Genomic DNA, 22,849 nt, shown 5'->3' on the forward strand with positions numbered 1-22,849 from the left:
TTAGAAAATGGAAGTTAAGCTTGCTATATTCTTCCTTCAGTAAAATCACTTTCATCTTGAATATTCAAATATCTTGAGATGTTGGCAGATTACTGTCGCTTAAGAATATGTTTAGACTTTTTGTTCGAGTGCTAGCGTTGCTACTGTTGACCATATAAATGCAATGGATTGATTAGCTAGCTTGCACTATCAAATCTTAATGGAAGTTTTTTCAGTTGGTCGAATTACCAATGGCGCAACCTACTTGTGAAAGAACAGTCGTAGCTAGCCAACATAAAGCTTAACCATGTTTGTCATCTATGTAAGATCATTAACAACAGTGCTTGCTGATAAAGCTAACCAAGATAGATGTTTCCATCAAAGAAGGTCCATTTCAGTGTTAGATGGGCGTCATGAAGTACAGGCCATACATAGCTAGATGAATCGTAGGGAGACCGCACATGAAGCATTTTTATCTCAAGCAAACATAGCAACGCACTAACTACCACGGGAAAATATAATCACAACCAGAAAATCTTAAAACACTTGAGGAATATTCTGTCGGTACTGTAAACACACTAATTTTGTCGATGTAAAAATCACATCACTGATGATTTTATTGTTGGAAACGTGTTATTAAGAAATATCTCTTCAATGATCCATACTTGTCGGTAATTTTGCCGTTGATTTTTATACCAATAAATATAGCAACGAATTATTGTCATCGGTCCTTGAAAAAGGAGCCGACCAACATCAGTCGTCAATTTTGTTGGTAAATATTACCAATGGATACTTCTGTCTCATGAACGGTTTTACCGATAGAACATCGATGGCATATTGCTTCGGTGTTCCCATCGAGATGGGTCAAAACAATTAATAATTCTTTGTAATTCTCTAATGAAAAGATTGAGCATTTTCTGACAAAAATTATGTTGGTATTTAAACAAGATGTTTTTTTTAAATGCTATAAAACAATTTCACAATGGAATTAAACAACATCAAATAACTAATTTAAATTGAAAAATAAATTTTATATAATGTAAAAAAATTAAATATGGCTATAAAAATCAATGAAATTGAATTACAAAATTTATATAATGTAAAAATCAATTGCAAATATATATACAAATCAATTACAAGCTCAAAGGTAGAGGTGGAGGTGGAGGTGGAGGTGGAGGTGGGGGGATCTCGTGGAGGTTTGTAGAAGAGAGGGTAATGACTGGAAAAGTATGCTTCATACCTTGTCATGATCTCCTCCAGATTTTTTTCTTGTGCTTCATACTTTGCTTTCATTTTAGCCGTCAGAGTACCAACTCGTTGTTCAACCAACTCCTCAACGGTTAGTGATGGTTGACTCCGGCTGAATTGTGGGGTGTCTAGAGTCGAGACACTACAACCTAATCTCATATATATCTTGGGCCATAGTCATAGAGATACCATAAACCCGATTCTTATCAGGTCCACCGGTTTCTCCAGCCTTCAACTACAAATTCGGATCGTATTCTGGATGAGTTAAAGGGTCCTCTCAATGTTTTAACACATTGCAATGTTATAATGTCCCTAAACCACAGAAAAATAAGTAAGAGATATGATGAGAAAACATTAGTCCAAACAATGTACAAAAAGTCTACTTACAATAAACACCTCAATTTGGCTATCAAAAAAATATTACATCTCTCTTTGTCTATCCTCCCTTTGTATATGTGTTTCCATGTACCACTCCATTAGAATAGACTCGCTCCCAAGCTGTGTAGCTTGTAAAATAAATTTGTCTTAGTTAAACATAAATTACAGGTACCATTTTAAGAAAAATACTTGAAATTAAAACAAGCTCTCTTATAAAGCGTTTTGCATGGTTTGTAAAAGGAAGTGACTTATCGGTATATTGCTAATGGAACCGTGAGTCTCCTTGTTTCTGTTCGAGGACCCACTCCTTGAACACCTCCTAAAACCCTCTGACGTATAAAACTCTAAATAGTTCTCCTAGTTGCTCTCAGTGGTGTGGAGAGATAAAAAATTCTTCCATTCCTCAAAGCTATTTGACTCGGCTCTTCTTTTAGCATAGGTGTGTGCCTTTATATCATAAATCACACAACCTAGTTCAAAAATTCATTAAACTAAAAAAAATATAACAAAAAATTATTAAAATTTTACAAATAAACATTTACAATTAACAAATTAAAATTTACCTAGTTGAGCTATAATTTTTCTAGACTTGTCTTGCCACCTTTAAGTTTACCTCATCCCATCATAATTTTTCCTTGAAATTATTTTCGTAAAATAATTAGTTTCCAAGTTTTAAGAACATCTTTTATCCACTAAAAGTGTTGATTACATATTAACCTTGAACTTCCTCCACCAAGTATCAACCACAAGCCTCCATTTTGGAAGAACAAATCTGGAAAAGGGCCGATGAATAGAATTAGTTTTAAGAAACCAATAGAAGAGAATAAAATTTTCATCAGAACAGTTTATGGTCTGACTATTACTGAGAAGTAAATATAAGCCTTTAATGTTGGCATTTGGGGAGATCAGCTGATGGAGGAAGCAGTTTTTGATCTTCAAGTTTGCCATCCAAGACAACCCAAGCCATCCAAGCCACATGTGTGCCTGTTGGTTAATTTCGCAAGTGCACGAATCGTAACAAGTAATAAAGTGATGAGTAGAGTATCGTCCGACGAGGATTTGTAAAAATTACTACTAATTACCAAAGTCTTTTAAATTATGATCTATTTGAGGAATCGAATGAGATAGTTTATGAAACAAAAATTAATGATTAAAAAAAAACAAACAAAAAATGATTAAATATTAATGAATTCAATTGTACTGGTTCTAGGATTTCTGACTTACCGTAACTATGCTTATGTGAACTTTCTCGATTAAATTAATTACTCCTAATGTTGATAATCAGGTTTTCCTAATGTAAATATTAATCTCTCTCGAGCATCAATAAATTATTTCGACAAACAAATTTCATATACTCTATGAAAGTCCTGAACTTGTCGAAATTTATTAAGTACTGTAAAACCTGTATCGACTACAAAAGTTCCTAGGATATCTCTATCCTATAGATTTCTTAAGGTATTTCAAACAATAGCTAAAACAATTATCACTTCTCAGTTTCAAATTGAATTCTAAATCATGCAGATGTTGGCCAAACACACGCAAGCATTACACATAGAATGAAATACTCAACATCTTAATGTAATAATTCAATCGAAGAAATTGTTCACATATTCATAGTAAGGTTACATCAAAAATCCCAGAATAAAAGTCTACTCCATAGTTAAATTAAAGAGAAACAAACTTGATACGATGAACATCACTCAAAAGCAGAGAATTTCAGTGGAAGAGATAGGTGTCCTCTCGGTCTTCAATATTTTTGCCTCTGTTCTTTTTGTTCCTGTTTGGTGCCGCCTCCTCTGTTTTTCTTTGCTCTGTTATAGGGTTTTCCAAGTGTCTCTCCTCTGTTTTTCAGACCCCGTAACTCTTCTTTTATATTGTGGCTTTTCTACCCCTGCAGTAATGAAGAAAATTTCCTTTTCTGCATTGATTTCTCCTACCCAGACATTGCGGGCCAGATTTGAGGTAGGAAACGTGCGAATTAAAAACTCTCTATTTCTGGAGAAATTGTAGAGAATCAAATTTTCTTTCCAGCGACACTGATCTTGCAATTTTTGGACCTCTGAGCGTTGAGATATGGGCTATAAACCGAAACAGTCTTTGCAGTGCAGGAATTTCGGGCTGGTTCAATCCTTGTTTTTCAACTCGCTTTTTGGGCTTCGAAACAACAAAACTGAGTTATATGTCCTTCATATGTTTTGTAGACCTTCATCTCAGCTATTTGAAAATGGTTACGAACATCCGGGACTAAATTGTATAGCTTCTTTGCAGCACATAATGAATCATTGTTCAGTTTCACTGCTCGGCTCTGCCTGTTCAGTAACCTAAGATCTGAAAACACATTAATTTCCCACGAGGTCAATAGTTCAAAAAGAGATTCAAAAGTCTAATTTTCTTGTGCAACATATCCAAAATATTTAAAAATCAAGCATGAATAACAGAAAATATACATGCTAAAAATTCCCTTATCAAATACCCCCAAACTTGAATGTTTGCTTGTCCTCAAGCAAAAAGGAAACCATGAAAGCATAGTGCTAAAAGCTCATGATAAGTTCAACTTTGACATTTAAAAGGCTCCATCATGCAACATTCACTTCTTGACTTAGCTCATAGACAATATTAGATAATGGAAAACTAAGCATTCCTACTCTCTGTGCAGACCGTTGTACAAACTTCCAACTCATCCATGTGTTTCATGTGTTTAGCATCCTTGAACCGTGCACAGTCATTCTGCCATTATTATTATTTTTTTTTTAACAAGGTAGCCAACTTTAGGAGTAATAACACACTTTTACTTGTCTTTTGACAAGGGTGATTTTTTAAAATTTATCACTTGTCTTTTGACGCGAATACAAACATTTGTGATGAATGCACCCGGTTACTTAACAGGTCATAAACTTAAAATGCTTTGCATACTCATATTTTAAGCTGCCGTTTGACATAAAAGTAAACATTTATGATGAATACTCCTAGTTACTAAGCAACTCAAAACATTGGAGTAGATACACATCATATACTTATTCATTCACTTTCATACTCATTATCACTCCTTGTTTTGATATTTTTCTTAGAGGGTAATAACAAAAAAGAACAGCACACTTATCTCTTATGCATAACTACACAATTCACCTGACTGTGTTGGAAAAGTGTACTTCAATAATTCAACAGAAAATAGTCATGCTTAATCCAACTTTATAAGATATTATCCACTCTAAGCCTAGGAATATCATGGATACATCATGAAGCACCTAAAAATGTCAAAGTTGGTCTTAAATGCATATCACTTTTCACCCTCTGTTTTCATGGTTCTAGTGTGCAGTGTCTTTCATAGTCAAAGCATGCAATGTCTCCCCCAAACTTAAATATCACATTGTCCTCAATGGAAAAACAAAGAATAGAAAGGCTTACGAATACTTCCTTTTAACTATGTGGGTGTGAGTTTGTTGTTGCTCCTGGTTATTTGCTTGTATGATCAATCCCTGCACAACTCAATAAAACCAATAAGGTTTTTTTTTTTTTTTGGGTTGCCTCCCAATCAGCGCTTAGTTATAGTCATTAGCTTGACTTTTCCATTTAGCTAAGATGAAGTGAGAGGGATATCATCCCTTTTTCCAATAGACTCTCCATTCCTATAATGCTTCAGACGCTGCCCATTCACTGTGAATGTTCCCTTTTCATCATGAGTGACCTCTACTGCTCCATAAGGAAATACCTTCACAACCGTAAATGGTCCTGACCACCGTGATTTGAGCTTACCAGGAAACAAGCGGAGCCGTGAATTGAAAAGTAATACCTGCTAACCAGGGACAAACTCCTTGCGTACAATGTGTTTGTCATGCCATGCCTTGGTTCTTTCCTTGTATATCTTGGCATTCTCATAGGACTCATTGCGAAATTCATCCATCTCATTAAGTTGCAGGATTCTTTTCTCACCTGCAACCTGCAGATCCATGTTCAGTTGTTTCATTGCCCAGTATGCCTTATGTTCTAATTCAACAGGAAGATGGCATGCTTTTCCAAAAAATAATCGATACGGAGACATTCCCAATGGTGTTTTGAATGCTGTCCGATATGCCCACAATGCATCATCTAGCTTTCGTGCCCAATCTTTCCGAGAATTACTTACTGTTTTCTCTAAGATTTGCTTCACCTCTCTATTTGATACCTCTGTTTGGCCATTTGTCTGAGGATGATAAGCCAGTGCTCGTTTGTGTCTGACTCCATACTTAGATAGCAGTGCTTCAAACTGCTTGTTGCAAAAATGAGTTCCTTCATCACTGATGATGGCTCGAGGAGTACCAAATCTGGTAAAGATGTTCTTTCGTAGAAAATTAAGTACCACCTTGCCATCATTTGTAGGCATTGCAATTGCCTCGATCCACTTTGATACATAATCCACTGCTAAGAGAATGTATTTGTTGTTATATGATGAAGGAAAAGGTCCCATGAAATCGATGCCCCAAACATCAAATAATTCAACTTCTAGGATATTCTGCAGTGGCATTTCATTTCGTCGAGATATATTCCCAATATGCTGACATCTATCACAAGCAATAACAAAAGCATGAGCATCTTTAAACATAGTGGGCCAATAAAAACCTGATTGCAGAACTTTGGCTGCAGTGCGCTGAGTTCCAAAGTGCCCCCCATATTCAAGTGTGTGGCAATGCTTCAATATGTTTGTCATTTCCTCTTCTGGAACGCACCTCCTGATGACTTGATCTGCACATTGCCGATAGAGTATCGGCTCCTCCCAAAAGTAGTGTTTGACTTCAGAAAAAAATTTCTTCTTTTGCTAGTAAAAAAAATCTGGCGGTATGATTTTACCTGCAAGAAAGTTGACATAATCTGCATACCAAGGAAAGAATTTGTTAGTGGAAATTGCTAAGAGTCTTTCATCAGGAAAACATTCATTTATAACCGTGAATTTAGGCTCCAGCTGCTGTGTCAATTCCAGCCTTGAAAGATGATCTGCCACCACGTTCTCAGTCCCCTTTTTATCTTTAATTTCTACATCAAATTCTTGCAGTAATAGGATCCAACGGATGAGTCTAGGTTTGGCATCTTTCTTAGACACTAGGTGTCTAATTGCAGCATGATCAGTATACACTAGTACTTTGTTTCCCATCAGGTAAGGCCGAAACTTATCAAATGCATAGACCACAAGAAGCAACTCTTTCTCGGTTGTGGCGTAATTGAGCTGGGCATCGTTGAGTGTTCTGCTGGCATAGTATATGGTGTGAAACACATTATTTTTCCGTTGCCCCAGTACTGCTCCAACTGCATAATCACTTGCATCACACATAAGCTCAAATGGTTTCTCCCAATCTGGTGCAATTACAATAGGAGCTGTCACTAACTTCTTTTTCAACAGCATAAAGGCTGTCTTGCATTCCTCATCAAACTGAAACTTTGTGTCTTTTAGCAGCAGACTGCATAGCGGTTTGGATATTTTAGAGAAGTCTTTGATGAACCTCCTATAAAATCCCGCATGACCAAGGAAACTCCTAACCCCTTTGACTGTAGTTGGCGGCAGAAGCTTGTCTATTGCCTCAATTTTAGCTCTGTCTACCTCTATTCCTTTTTCTGAAATCCGGTGCCCCAACACTATACCTTCCTTTACCATGAAGTGACATTTTTCCCAATTCAAAATCAAGTTTGTCTTTTCACAACGCTCCAACACCAATGCCAACTTTGCAAGGAAATCATCGAAAGAAGTTCCAAATACAGAAAAGTCATCCATGAAGACCTCAATGATCTGCTCCACCATATCTGAAAAGATAGCCATCATGCACCTCTGAAAAGTAGCTGGTGCATTACACAACCCAAAAGGCATTCTTCTGAAAGCAAAAGTACCATAAGGGCAGGTGAAAGTGGTCTTCTCTTGGTCCTCAGGTGCAATGGCTATTTGGATGTATCCCGAATAACCATCTAAGAAACAGTAGTATTCATGCCCAGCTAACCTGTCCAGCATCTAATCAATGAATGGTAGGGGGAAGTGATCTTTGCGTGTTGCCTTGTTGAGCTTTCGATAATCCATGCAAATCCTCCATCCAGTTACCGGTCTAGTAGGTATCAAGTTGTTGTTTGCATCCTTTACCACTGTTATTCCTCCTTTCTTTGGCACAACTTGAACTGGGCTCACCCATGAGCTGTCAGAGATTGGATAAATAACACCAGCATCTAACCATTTTAGAACTTCTTTTCGGACTACCTCTTTCATGGTCGGGTTAAGCCTTCTCTGATGTTCTACTGTTGGCTTGACTTCATCCTCCAACAGAATTTTATGCATGCAAATAGAGGGACTGATGCCTTTGATATCTGCCAATACCCACCCGAGAGCTGCCTTATGTTTTCTCAACACCCTCAATAATTTTTCTTCCTCTGTTTTGGTCAGCTTTGCAGAGACTATCACAGGATAGGTGGAAGCTTCTCCAAGATATGCATACCGAAGGTGTTCTGGCAGAGGTTGCAATTCCAGAACCGGTGCTTGTTCACTGGTTGATTTTATTTTTGGTGCTGGTTGTCCCAAATCTTCAAAGTATCTTCTGCGGTTAGGTTCAAAAGAGTCCATCCAACATGTATATTCTGCTATTTCAGCATCCTCTTCCAGTACATTATTTACCAAACATGCTTCCAACGGGTCAGTTGTAAGCTTGACTTTGTCATTAATTAAAGAGTCCACCACTTGAATGCTGAAGCAACTCTCCCCCGTATCTGGCTGTTTGATGGCTTTGAACACATTGAAAATCACCTCCTCTTCATTCACCCTTAAACGCAGCTCCCCTTTCTTCACATCAATTAACGCACCTCCAGTGGCCAAGAATGGCCGGCCAAGCAAGATAGCAATCTCATTATCCTCCTCCATATCCAGTATGATGAAGTCTGCTGGAAAGATGAACTTGCCCACTTTCACCAGTACGTCTTCAATTATGCCCCTTGGATGCTTCAATGACCTGTCAGCTAGCTGCAGTGTTACTGTGGTTGGCCTTGCTTCACCTAAACCAAGCTTCTTAAAAATAGATAAAGGCATGAGATTAATACTTGCACCTAAATCACATAAAGCTTTTTCAAATATAGAATTTTCAATGGAACATGGTATAGTAAAACTCCCTGGATCCTTAAGTTTAAGAGGCAATTTCTTCTGCAAAATGGCACTGCATTCCTCAGTAAGAGCAACAGTCTCATATTCCTCTAGCTTTCTTTTGTTTGAGAGGATGTCCTTCAAAAATTTCACATAGCTTGGCATTTGTTCAAGAGCATCTGCAAAAGGAATGTTAATCTGCAATTTTTTAAACACATCAAGAAATTTAGAAAATTGCTTATCAAGTTTATTCTTCTTGAGACGTTGTGGAAATGGAATTCTCTGCATTATTTCTTGCGTTGGTTCTGGCAGAGGATCAGATTTTTTCATATTCTGAAGTGCTTTGGCCACTTGCTCCTCCTCTTCTCTTCCTGCACTATTGTTTCCAGCGGTCTGCTCCACTTCTTTTCCACTTCGTAAAGTTATGGCCTTGTATTGCTCCTTAGGATTAATTTCAGTTGTGCTTGGTAGATTTCCTTGTTGTCTACCCATGAGCATGTTGGTTAACTGACCAACTTGAACCTCCAAATTTCGAATAGAAGCTGTTTGGTTCTGCAGATTAGTATTTGTTTCAGTCATGAATCTGCTGGTGTTGTTTGCTAATTATGTCATAGCTTCTTCAAGTTTTGATTTCTCTTTCATGTGCTCACTTGAAGATGGCATGGCTGGATTATTCATGACAGTTTGATTGTTCCAAGAGAAATTAGGATGATTTCTCCAACCGGGATTATATGTTGCACTGTAGGGGTTGTTCTGCCGGCTGTAGTTTGACACAAAATGAGCATGCTCTGCTTGAGAGAATGGGTTCCCAACCTGACACTCTTCACTTGTGTGATTTCCATGGCAAAAATCACACGTTGTATGGATGGCATTTGCTGACAGTTGAGTGGTTTTCAGTTGCTGAGTTAGTGAATGGACTTGAGCTGTTAATGCCGTGATTGCATCAATTTCATGCACCCCGACAGTCTTCTTCTGTATGCTTCTTTCATTTGGACATTGGTAATTGTTCATAGCCATTTCTTCTAATAAGTTGTAAGCATCATCCTGTGACTTACTCATAAAAGCTCCTCCTGAAGCTGCATCAATTAGTGTTCTTGTGGAGGCATTCAATCCATTGTAAAAATTCTGCACCTGCATCCACTTCGGTAGTCCATGGTGGGGGCATCGCCTGAGCAAATCCTTGTATCTCTCCCATGCCTCATACAATGGTTCACTCTCAAGTTGGGCAAAGTTAGCTATCTCAATGCGCATTTTTGCTGTCTTGGCTGGTGGAAAAAATTTAGCAAGGAATTTCTGAGCTAAATCTTCCCAACTAATAACTGAATCTGCAGGCATGGAGTTTAACCAGTTCTTCGCTCTATCTCGCAGAGAAAATGGAAACAGTCTGAGGCGAATGGCATCATCAGTAACGCCATTATGCTTAAATGTGTCGCAAATTTCCAAGAAACTTGCAATATGGGCGTTAGGATCATCACTTGGCAACCCATAAAACTGAATTGAGGTCTGAATCATCTGCAGTATTGCTGGTTTGATCTCAAAATTATTGGCCTCAATCCTTGGTTTCCTGATAACAGAACGGATTCCTGTCACCTGTGGGAGAGCAAAATCTCTCAATACCCGTGTGTCTTGCTCAGGATTTTCATTGTCTGCCATGATGCCTGAACTGTTTTGAGTCTTTCGCGTTTTCTTTCTTAATCCCCTTGCAGTTCTCTCAATCTCAGAATTATAAGGTAGCAACGGCTGGTTTTTGTTGCTTCTCATGCACTAGACAACACACCTAAAAAGCTGAAGACAAAAGGCAATCAAATTAGATCAAATTTAATTTATATTGATATTATTAGTAATTTTATCTAAAATCCCCGGCAGCGGCGCCAAAAACTTGTTGGTTAATTTCGCAAGTGCACGAATCGTAACAAGTAATAAAGTGATGAGTAGAGTATCGTCCGACGAGGATTTGTAAAAATTACTACTAATTACCAAAGTCTTTTAAATTATGATCTATTTGAGGAATCGAATGAGATAGTTTATGAAACAAAAATTAATGATTAAAAAAAAACAAACAAAAAATGATTAAATATTAATGAATTCAATTGTACTGGTTCTAGGATTTCTGACTTACCGTAACTATGCTTATGTGAACTTTCTCGATTAAATTAATTACTCCTAATGTTGATAATCAGGTTTTCCTAATGTAAATATTAATCTCTCTCGAGCATCAATAAATTATTTCGACAAACAAATTTCATATACTCTATGAAAGTCCTGAACTTGTCGAAATTTATTAAGTACTGTAAAACCTGTATCGACTACAAAAGTTCCTAGGATATCTCTATCCTATAGATTTCTTAAGGTATTTCAAACAATAGCTAAAACAATTATCACTTCTCAGTTTCAAATTGAATTCTAAATCATGCAGATGTTGGCCAAACACACGCAAGCATTACACATAGAATGAAATACTCAACATCTTAATGTAATAATTCAATCGAAGAAATTGTTCACATATTCATAGTAAGGTTACATCAAAAATCCCAGAATAAAAGTCTAATTCACATATTCATAGTAAGGTTACATCAAAAATCCCAGAATAAAAGTCTACTCCATAGTTAAATTAAAGAGAAACAAACTTGATACGATGAACATCACTCAAAAGCAGAGAATTTCAGTGGAAGAGATAGGTGTCCTCTCGGTCTTCAATATTTTTGCCTCTGTTCTTTTTGTTCCTGTTTGGTGCCGCCTCCTCTGTTTTTCTTTGCTCTGTTATAGGGTTTTCCAAGTGTCTCTCCTCTGTTTTTCAGACCCCGTAACTCTTCTTTTATATTGTGGCTTTTCTACCCCTGCAGTAATGAAGAAAATTTCCTTTTCTGCATTGATTTCTCCTACCCAGACATTGCGGGCCAGATTTGAGGTAGGAAACGTGCGAATTAAAAACTCTCTATTTCTGGAGAAATTGTAGAGAATCAAATTTTCTTTCCAGCGACACTGATCTTGCAATTTTTGGACCTCTGAGCGTTGAGATATGGGCTATAAACCGAAACAGTCTTTGCAGTGCAGGAATTTCGGGCTGGTTCAATCCTTGTTTTTCAACTCGCTTTTTGGGCTTCGAAACAACAAAACTGAGTTATATGTCCTTCATATGTTTTGTAGACCTTCATCTCAGCTATTTGAAAATGGTTACGAACATCCGGGACTAAATTGTATAGCTTCTTTGCAGCACATAATGAATCATTGTTCAGTTTCACTGCCCGGCTCTGCCTGTTCAGTAACCTAAGATCTGAAAACACATTAATTTCCCACGAGGTCAATAGTTCAAAAAGAGATTCAAAAGTCTAATTGTCTTGTGCAACATATCCAAAATATTTAAAAATCAGTGCCCTTCTAGATGGCTTTGCATGAATCCTACACATGTTCACATACAATCAACATCATCAGAAATTAACATTGTTGGCATTGCGAATGGAACATTGTTCACTGAAGCTGCAAACATTGTTCCATTTGGTCTCTCACAGGTTTGGTTTTTAGAACATTGGTTTGTATCACACCTACTGTGAAGAAAAATTGCTTATCGACCTTTTGAGGCATATTATTGGTAGGGAATCCAGCACAAGCTAAGCTACGAAGTTTGCTTGTAAAATTTGTAGCAAATGAAGTGTAATTTAGAGGTGGTAGATTTGGTTTATAGAGTGCGAGTTTTGTAATTGAGTGGTTTGAATGAAAGGCTTGGGGGTGATAATTCATATTCCAAAATGCCAGCAACTGTTGAATTGTAACAAGTTCCTTGTCCATTCATGCATGCAGAAGCTCAACAAGGACACAAGCAAGCATAAAAAGACCCGATGTAGGCCGAAACAGGGATAAAACAAAAACAAGCCCTAAAATCTTATTTTTATTTCTAAAATATTAATCTGACAAAGTTTTGCCTCTTAAAGAGGTTAATAGTGTTTTTAAATAGGCTAAAAAGTCATCTAAACTATGTAATGAAATCAAAATTTTAAAATAAAAAGGAAAATAACACAAAACTCAAAATAACACAAGAAATCCAAAAAAATCAAGAAAAAAAAACAAAAAAAGATTAACCGAGCCTAATTTTAAAAAATGTCTAGTGGATGGATTTCTGAAGAAGCTTCCTTATGGAACTGGTCCTTAAGAATCTCATGTAAAAGTTTGAACTCCCAACAGTCAAATAAAAAATTATGGTTCATTTAAGCCACTGTATTATTTTGACTTAGTATGTAAAAACATTTATTAGGTCATCCACATAATTTATTTGGGAAAGATCCTTATATAACAACATTTATTAGGCTTTCGGTGTTCGCTAAAAGAATTTCTTAAAAGTTCTTGTTCTGTTAATTTTCCTTGATTTTTCTGGATTTCTTATGTTGTTTCGGAATTTATGTTATTTTTCTTTATATTTTAGGATTTTGATTCCATTTTTTAGTATAGGTTGATTTTTTAGCCTATTTAAAAGCATTTCTAACCTTCTAAAGAAGTAGATTTGATCAAATTAATATTTCAAGAAAAAAAGTTTTAGGATTTTTATTTTAACCCTATTTCATCATATTTTATGTGTTTTTGTACTTGTTGCTGCCCTTGTTATGTTTCCGCCTGCATCAGTTGGTATCAAAGTCCAACTATTCCTAGTGGTTAATTGTTGTGTTCTATTGAATAATCATGGTTGAAAGAGGTTGCAGAATTGGACGTACTCGTGTCAGAGAGAATAAGGAGGCTCTTTCTTTGGAAAAAGACATCTTAAAACTAGTATGTTGTTTTTATATGTGTCAGTTGCTATTATTAGAAATTTTAATGATAAGGATTCATGAATGATGAGGCAACCTACACAAAAAATATTATATTAAAAATCCACTATGAGTCTTAAAATAGTGTGTGAAAGTGCTCGTTTGCTTCTAAGAAACCATGTTTTTTGCTTTTAAAACCGTTATATTGGAGGCAAAATACTTTTCCGCTTTTAAAACTATCTGGTACACCACTTTTAGAAGCGGTTTTGCAGCGAACAAAGTTTGACACTGCGGTAGGAAAGTGCTTTTGAAAAAAAAAATTATTTTTTTTTGCTTTAAATTTATATGTTTTTTATGTTTTCAAATCATTTTAATGTGCTGATGTCAAAAATAATTTTTTAAAAAACAAAATTATTATTTTAATGTATTTTAGAATGAAAAACACTTTGAAAACCAACAGTTACCACACTCTCAAACACCCTCGATCCGCTTCTAATGACTTTTAGCAGCAAAAAATCGATTTTTAGATGTGACTTTTTTATTCTAAAAACAATTATTATTATTAACCCATTTCCTTAAAAATCTTATTCTAACTCCTAAGGTATTTTTATCATTTCCATTTATCATCCTTTTATAATTAATATTTATATTTGCCATCTCATTTATTTGATATAAACGTTAACAAAAATTCACCACCATATTATATATGTTCTTAATGTCTTATTCTATAGTATTGCTGTACTATTTCTAGCTTGAATAAATAATAGTATAAGAAATAAAATTTATTACCATTTGAGTGTTTGTATTTTTAGAAATATATCAATTGAGTGCTTTTAATTAATTTTAAAAGTGGAGGGGACTGACTTGAAATGTGTATTTAATGAATTCGTGATCCAAATTGAGAGATAAAAGCAGAAGAAGTTGCCTTGAAGGTGAAAGCATGAACAATTGCTTTCATAGCATGGTGGTTGTTGATGAAGAAGCTGTAAGAGTCTTCTCGTGTTCAGAATAATTCAGTTTAAAGGTTGATCTCCATGCCCTTTTATGAATATATATAAGTAATAAATAATAGAGAAATGTTGCTTGCAATTTAAATAATCAAAAGGTTCGACGATATTCGTTTCCTTCCTCAACTCCAACAACGGTAACAAAAAATAATCTCGGAAACTAAAGCTCATGAGAGAAAAAAAAACACTGAAAAGAAACAAACAAGCCGGTTACAGAGAAAACCCGAAGAAAAAAAACTTAATCAGGGAAGTTTCTGGTCTCAACGTAGCTGAAAAGCAGCTTGAAGCCTTGAAAGTTAACACTTGGGAAGATCAGCTGGTGGAGGAAGCAGCTTCTGATTGGGAAGCTTTCCATCCAAGACAACCCAAGCCATCTTCAAGCCCCAGCTTGTGTGCACTTCTAGATGGCAATGCATGAACCATACGCCTGGGTGATGGCCATCATCCACAAATGATAACATGTCAGCAAACCAAGATGCTACGTTCATAAACTTAATCATCTAAGATAAAGATAGGATGTTAATTTGCATGTATTGCATATACTAATGATGATTAATTACCAACCTGGATTGTCTGCTAGAAACCGTATAGCAACCCAGCCTCCAGAGGGCACTCCCACAGTATTCCTTTCAACGGGGTCAACAAGATTGAAATTTGCGGGATCCTTGCTTGGATCAAAGTTCCCAAAACCTTGACCGACAACAAAGAAATTGAAACCATGCAAATGAAGAGGGTGGCTCTCTGCACCAAGTATGCTAGTGCCCTGCATGATGAGCTCCACGCTTGTGTTAAAAGGAAGAACAACTAGCTTTGTTCCATTGCTCACCATAGTATTGTTCGGTGGTGTGCCAGTATAGTTAAAAGGGATCAGTGGACTGATTGGAAAATAAGGACTGTAAACACCCCTTGATTGCCCAAAATGGTGGGCTTGGAGTAGAGCTGTGGTTGGCATTACAAATGATACATTATTGACTGAAGCAGCAAACCTCGTTCCGTTTGGTCCCTGGCAGGTTTGGTTTTTAGAGCATGGGTTTGTTCCAAGGCCTACAGTGAAGAAAAATTGTCTGTCAACCTTTTGAGGAACATTGGCAGGGAAGTCTGCACTGGCTAAGCTGCGGAGCTTGCTAGAAAAGTTTGTAGCAAATGAAGTGTCGTTTAGTGGTGGTAGATTTGGTTTATAGAGTGGGAGTTTCTTGGTGGAGTGGTTTGATTGACTGGTTTTGTTTGGCACTTCATATTCTAAAATGCCAGCAACAGTTGAATTATCGAAAGTTCCTTGACCAGTCGCGTAAGGTCTAGCAGACATGAAAAATTGGGCATTTGGGTAGTCGGGTTTGGTTTTCAGAAGAACATTTGTGGTTTGTCCAGGGGTAATGAGAAGTGTCTCGGCATCAAATGGCTTGACATAAACAGCATCAACATCAACAACTGTGACTGTGTGGTTTGCTATGCTGAAGAAGAGCTCGTCATTGAGGGCAGCATTGATCATGCGAAGAAGGTAAGTCTTCCCTGGCTTTACCTTCAGCTTGAAAGTATCTGCCAGGTACCATGTACACAAGTTAAAAGAGGGAGGAAAAGGCCACAAAAAAGAAGAACAAGAAGAAGAAGAAGGTGGCTCAGTATTGTCGTAGAAGGCCGACTGATCAGCTAAAATATTTTACCTTTGGCAGAGCAGTTATACAATGGCCCTGGAAGTCCATTGATAGTATAAGCATCAGAGACATTTGGGCCTCCACCAGTTTGCATTGCCTGACTAATGATCGCCTCTGGATCTGCATTAAACCACTCCCCTGCAATTTATTTGCATTGTGGCTTGTGTTAGCAGACATAGACTCCCTCAACAGGAAAAAAAAAATCAACAAATATTTCAATTTGCTCCTCAAAGTAGCTTGATTTCTTGTAGTTGATTACCAAAGATGATTGGAACCTCCTTGTAAGGTTTAGCAAATGGGTAAGGTGTGCCGAGTTTGGGAAGAAGGATTATTGGACCGTGGAGAGTTGATCTTAACCATGATATATGGGCATGCCACCAAAGAGTGCCTCTCTGTCCTACAATGGTGTAGTTGTACACATAGCTTTGTCCAGTTTGTATGGGGCACTGAGTTACGTATGCTGGTCCGTCGGCCCACCCGCTGCGAAGCTGTCGAATCCCATGCCTGCATGGATCAATGAAAACATAAACTGAGATTTAGACACAGCCTTTTCTATACAAGAAGGACCATTATACTTGGTGAAAATTGAAGGTCGTCCTTGTACCAGTGAATAGAGATGTTGTTTTGGACATGGTTGACCACTCTAATAACAAGACGATCACCCTCTCTAGCTACAATGCGAGGCCCCGGGAACTTCCCATTGACTGTAACCATGCTCCTGGTATGGCAAAGGCGTGTCACATTTTGCAGCATAACCTGTAAAATTTTATTTTCTATACTGTCAAAAAAATAAAGTGCGAAACTCATTCGACTAAGAAGAAAAAAAAAAAAGAAGCGTAGTTACATTTCACATGTAACACATACATCAAATTTGTAGTGCCTAGTAATGGCAAGTGCAGGCTCAGGATTGACAGACAAAGTGACAAATGAGAAGAGAAACACTGCCAGAAATGCTGGTGGAGGAAGAAGAGAGGCGCCCATTTTTCTGATATGTTTCTTCTTTTGGAGCAAGCTAGAAGAAAGAAGCCGCTCTTTTTTGGGACTGTGTGCACATCGAAGCTTGGAACCAGTATTTATAGAGAGAGTTGAAGGAGGGTTGTTTCGTTGATTAAGTGGAGAAATTATAAAGTTTAAAAATAAAAAGAAAACTAGAACAAGAGCCTCATGAACCAGATGTGTCTCTGTAGATGTTTTCAGCTCAGTAACAACTCTAGAGTGCAGTCAAAGCCAATTTCCTTCGTGTCCCTACTTAAATAATGATATCCCACTTTTTATTGGCATGGCGTTGTCCAGATTCCTTCCATGCATTTTCTGTTTTTGGTAAAACAGACTTCCATTTTCAGGTTTTTGGTAAAACAGAGTTTTAATCTAAACTGCTTCCACACACATCCCTGGCAATATTGGAGCAACAAAGACTGTAAACGCCAGAAACAATGGCTTGCTTTAGGCATAGTTTTAGGTCAATTCTTAGCCAGTTTTTCACCTTATGATGATCAGGTTAGAAAATGGAAGTTAACCTTGCTATATATATTCTTCCTTCAGTAAGATCACTTTCACCTTGAATATTCAAATATCTTGAGATGTTGGCAGATTACTGTTGCTTAAGAATATGTTTAGACTTTTTGTTGGAGTGCTAGCGTTGCTACTGTCGACCATAAATGCAATGGATTGATTAGCTAGCTTGCACTATCAAATCTTAGTGGAAGTTCTTTCTGTTGGTCGAATTACCATTTGCGCAACCTACTTGTGAAAGAACAGTCTTAGCTAGCCAACATAAAGCTAATTAACCATGTTTGTCATCTATGTAAGATCATTATCAACAGTGCTTGTTGATAAAGCTAACCAAGATAGATGTTTCCATCAAAGAAAAGTCCATTTCAGTGTTAGATGGGCGTCATGAAGTACAGGCCATATATAGATGAATCGTAGGGAGACCGCGCGCACCTGAAGCAATTTTATCTCAAGCAAACATAGCAACGTACTAACTACCACGGGGAAATATAATCACAACCAGAAAAACTTAAAACACTTATGGAATATTCTATCTGTATAAACACACTAATTTTGTTGGTGTAAAAATCACTAAAAAATTTATTAATGAAAACATGTCGTTTAAAAATATCTCGTCGTTGTTACATACTTGTCGGTAATTTCATTGTTGATTTTTATTCTGATGGATATAGTAACGAATTATTGTCATCGGTCCTTAAAAAGGAACCGACCAATATCTGTCACCAATTTTATCGGTGAATATTACCAACGGATACTTCTGTTTGCAATATGTTTGCCTCACTAACGGTTTCGCCGACAGAACATCGATGGCATATTGCTTCGATGTTTCCATCGTGGTGGGTCAAAATAATTAATAATTCTTTGTATTTTTCTGATGAAAAGATTGAATATTTTATGACAGAAATTATGTTGGTATTTAAACAAGATGTTTGTTTTTTAAATGCTATAAAACAACTTCACAATGAAATTAAACAACATCAAACAATTAATTTAAATTGAAAAATAAATTTTATATAATGTAAAAAAATTACAAATGTCTATAAAAATCAATTAAATTGAATTACAAAATTTATATAATGTAAAAATCAATTGCAAATGTATATGCAAATCAATTACAAGCTCCAGGTGGAGGTTGAGGTGGAGGTGGAGGTGGAGGGAAATCTCGTGAATGTTCGTAGGGGAGAGGGTAATGACAGGAAAAGTATGCTTCATACTTTGTCATGATCTCCTCCAGTTTTTTTTCTTGTGCTTCATACTTTGCTTTCATTTCAGCCGTCAGAGCACCAACTCGTTGTTCAACCAACTCCTCAACGGTTAGTGATGGTTGACTCGGGCTGAATTGTGGGGTGCCTAGAGTCGAGACACTACAACCTGATCTCATATCTCGGGCCATAGTCGTAGAGATACCATAAACTCGATTCTTATAAGGTCCACCGGTTTCTCCAGCCTTCAACTTCAAATTCGGACCATATTCTGGATGAGTTGAAGGGTCCTCTCAATGTTTTCACTCATGGCAATGTTATATTGTCCCTACACCACAGAAAAACAAGTCAGAGATATGGATGAGAAAACATTAGTCCAAACAATATACAAAAAGTCTACTTACAATAAACACCTCAATTTGGCTATCAAAAAACTGTTGCATCTCTTTTTGTCTATTCTCCCTCTGTATATGTGTTTCCATATACCACTCTATTAGAATAGGCTCGCTCGCAAGCTGTGTAGCTTGTAAAATAAATATGTCTTAGTTAAACACAAATTACAAGTACCATTTTAAGAAAAACACTTGAAATTAAAACAAGCTCTCTTATAAGGTGTTTTGCATGGTTTGTAAAAGGAAGTGACTTGTCAGTATATTACTAATGAAACTGTGAGTCTCTTTGTTTCTGTTCGAGGACCCATTCCTTGAACGTCAACTAAAACCTTCTGACGTATAAAACTCTAGATAGTTCTCCTAGTTACTCTTAGTGGTGTGGGAAGGTCTAAAATTCTTCCACGCCTTAAAGTTATTTGACTCAGCTCTTCTTTTAGCATAGATGTGTGCTTCATATTATAAATTACACAACCTGGTTCAAAAATTCATTAAACTAAAAAAATATAACGAAAAATATATTAAAATTTTACAAATAAACATTTACAGGTGACAAATTAAAACTAACCTAGTTGAGCTATAATTTTCCTAGACCTGTCTTGCCACCTTTGAGTTTGTCTCATCCCACCATAATTTTTCCTTGAAATTATTTTCGTAAAATAATTAGTTTCCAAGTTTTAAGAACATCTTTTATCCACTAAAAGTGTTGATTACGTATTAACCTTGAACTTTCTCCACCAAGCATCAACCACAAGCCTCCATTTTGAATGATCTTTAAGTTGACTCCATTGAAAAAAAGGCACATCCAGTGACGATTTCATCATCGATGTTATTGTTCTTACAGCTTCTAAATTTAGGAACCTGAAAATGAAATAATTAACTCCAAAGTAATAAACATGTTAACATTAATTTAATGTTATGTTTGAATAAAATTAGTTTTTTTTACATGCTTACATTCAGCTTCTATTTCTCAATTAACTTGCTGGAATATGAATCCCTCACATATAGGACCATAGATCTGCGACCCATAATTGACAAGTCATCATCGTTAGATGGTATATCACGTGTATCTTCATGATCAAAATCTAAATGAACTAAAAGGTTATGGACAATACTGTTTGACGATGCAGTAGCGCTCTGTTTTGACCCTATACTTTCTGTCAACATCTAAACAATATAACTAAATAACTAAGAATATTCAATTAAAATCTCAATCATAGGTTTATGTTTTTTTATTTTAGTGCATCTATCAATTTATAACAAAATTCCAACAACATTTTTCTTATATAGGACCCAGCCCAACACATGTATACACACACCCAACGAACCTTAATATCACAACCCAACACATGTTATTTTAGTGACGGATTCACAAATATAAAATCTTTTTATTTTTAAATTATTTTATTTTATCAGTGATTCTGTCGTTATTTACCGACAAAAATAATTTTATCATTATAATAATTGGGAATCTTCAACCAAAATATTTCATCTCTATAATTATTGAAAAGTATCAATAAAAAAATATTCCACCAATCATTTTGTTTGTTTTTTATAATTTTCTGAAATTGAATTCTCAGTGAATATTAAGCATGTAGAAAATGATGTGTCGCATAAAATATGAAGTCTAACAAATTAAAATGGGGCCTGTAGTTGCTGCACCTACCACGCTTTTTCTGCGTGTCTATCTTCCTAACATGCAAATGTTTGGTGGTTCATTCGGATGCCGTCATGTCAACTTGAGAATATGTGCTCTAAAGAGTCAATGGATCATTGATTTCTCTGAGCCATAATTATTTAAATCGATTAGTTTGCACATTTATCACGTCTCATAAAACATTTCATTACTTGGAATTTATAAATTATAAGTTAAGAATATTGATTTAAAATTAAATCAAGATTTTTACTCTGTTCTTAATAGGTTTTTTTTTAATGTGGGTTTTCGGGTCAGCTTGCAAGCACCTCGACTAATTTTACAGGTCTTGAAGTTAACGACCATGTAAATCTACAAAGATTATGAGGGGACTCAAGTTATTATTAATAGATTTTTTTATGTAAGTCAAACGTATTAATAACCAAATGTATTTATGACTTTTTAATAAATTAAAGAGTTTGAATAATAACTTAAATTAACTTTCAATGATCATGATAAACATAACTTTATTTAAATTATTTTTAAATCTTGATTTATATAGAAGATAAATATTTTTTTGTCTCTTGATCATTTTAATTTTTTTTTTGTTTCACATAGGATTTAAAGTTTAATTCCTCCAACTACAATGAAAAAGTGAGATCCGAAACAAATCCTAGGAAGTATGATATAAGTATCCCTTTCATTTATTATCTTTTCTATGAATATTTAGTTTCATTATTATGTAATTAAATAAAAATAAATAAATGCTAAAATATTTAGCATTCTGGATGAATCAGCAGGACACAGAGAACAAGATAAATATCAACATCGGGAAGAACAAATGAGAAAAGTCTGGAAATGTTACCTAACCATCCCACTTCACAGAACCATCTTTATTCCTCTGTGCCCATATATGTTTGCGTGTAATCATGGAAGAAACAGATAATCAGTGGCTGCCAAGGAAACGCTTATTTGAGCAGGGTGTTTTTAATTGCGGTGAAAATTATATTTTAAAATATTTTTATTTTACAAATATATTAAAATAATATTTTATTCTATTTTATTTTTAAAAAATTATTTTTGATATTAGCACATCAAAATAATACAAAAATATTAAAAATATATTAATTTGAAGCAAAAATAAAATAATTTTTTTTAATTTTTTCAAAAATATTTCTGAAATACAAAAATAAACAGGTTCTTAGACAAGATGTGCATAGTTATTTTGTTCTGTTTTGAGCAACACAAAATAATCTTTGGATGGGAATGCTTGCTTATAGTTATACTGTGGTGGTGACCCAGTGTAATTTGGGTGAGACCCGGGCTTTTGTTTTATATTTTTGTTTAATAAGTCTAAAGAATGTAAAATTAATTTGTGAATACTTTATCTCACATAATTTTTTATAGCTTACATTTCTATGAAATGTTTAATAACTTTTCATATGGAATAGCCAGCTATATTTATAGTCTATATTTATATAAAATATTTTTTAACTTTTCAATGTATGATAGTTATATATATATAACCATAAAAAACATGGAATATTTCTAAATTTTTCCATGTGGTATATATATACATCCTCCATTCACATGGATTATTTTTTAATTTTTTATAGGATATATATTGACTATATGCACATTAAATGTTTCTTAACTTTTATATATGGAATAGTTATATATAGCCTACATCCACGTGAAATGTTTCTTAACTTTTTTCATGTAGAATATTAAAACCTTAAATATTTTTCTTGTTTTTGTAGATATTTTTTGTTTGAAAATACATTAAAATTAATTTTTTTAATTTTTAATGTTTAACTTTATTGCATTAAAACGATAAAAAAATATTAATCAAAGCTTTAAAAAAATCAAAAACATTAAAAAAACATGATTGAACAACAATACTAAAATTATATTAATTTCAGCATGGTTTTCTTCTTTCTCATTTATAATGGTTCGGATATCACTAGAAGTAAAATTCTTTGTCATGTCCAAGAAAAATGAACATAACTAGTTTACTACTAAAAAAACCCGT

At 35.3% G+C, this 22,849-nt stretch overlaps 1 protein-coding gene and 1 non-coding gene across 2 annotated transcripts; one reads left to right on the forward strand and one right to left on the reverse strand.

The window, feature by feature from the left end:
- Window positions 1–9,833: 9,833 nt before the first annotated feature.
- Window positions 9,834–9,937, forward strand: LOC112323447 (small nucleolar RNA R71). The gene has a single exon (XR_002976893.1). It is a non-coding gene; the product is annotated as a small nucleolar RNA R71 (small nucleolar RNA).
- A 4,580-nt stretch (window positions 9,938–14,517) lies between these two features.
- Window positions 14,518–17,165, reverse strand: LOC7462337 (laccase-17). The gene is made up of 6 exons (XM_002317469.4): window positions 16,946–17,165; window positions 16,686–16,837; window positions 16,341–16,585; window positions 16,091–16,219; window positions 14,994–15,965; window positions 14,518–14,856 (listed from the first exon to the last, which is right to left on the reverse strand). The coding sequence occupies exons 1-6, from the start codon at window positions 17,060–17,062 to the stop codon at window positions 14,726–14,728; spliced, it is 1,746 nt and encodes a 581-aa protein (XP_002317505.3). The 5' UTR covers window positions 17,063–17,165; the 3' UTR covers window positions 14,518–14,725.
- Between the last annotated feature and the right edge of the window lie 5,684 nt (window positions 17,166–22,849).

This window comes from Populus trichocarpa, chromosome 11, assembly GCF_000002775.5.
Source record: "Populus trichocarpa isolate Nisqually-1 chromosome 11, P.trichocarpa_v4.1, whole genome shotgun sequence".
Lineage (NCBI taxonomy): Eukaryota > Viridiplantae > Streptophyta > Magnoliopsida > Malpighiales > Salicaceae > Populus > Populus trichocarpa.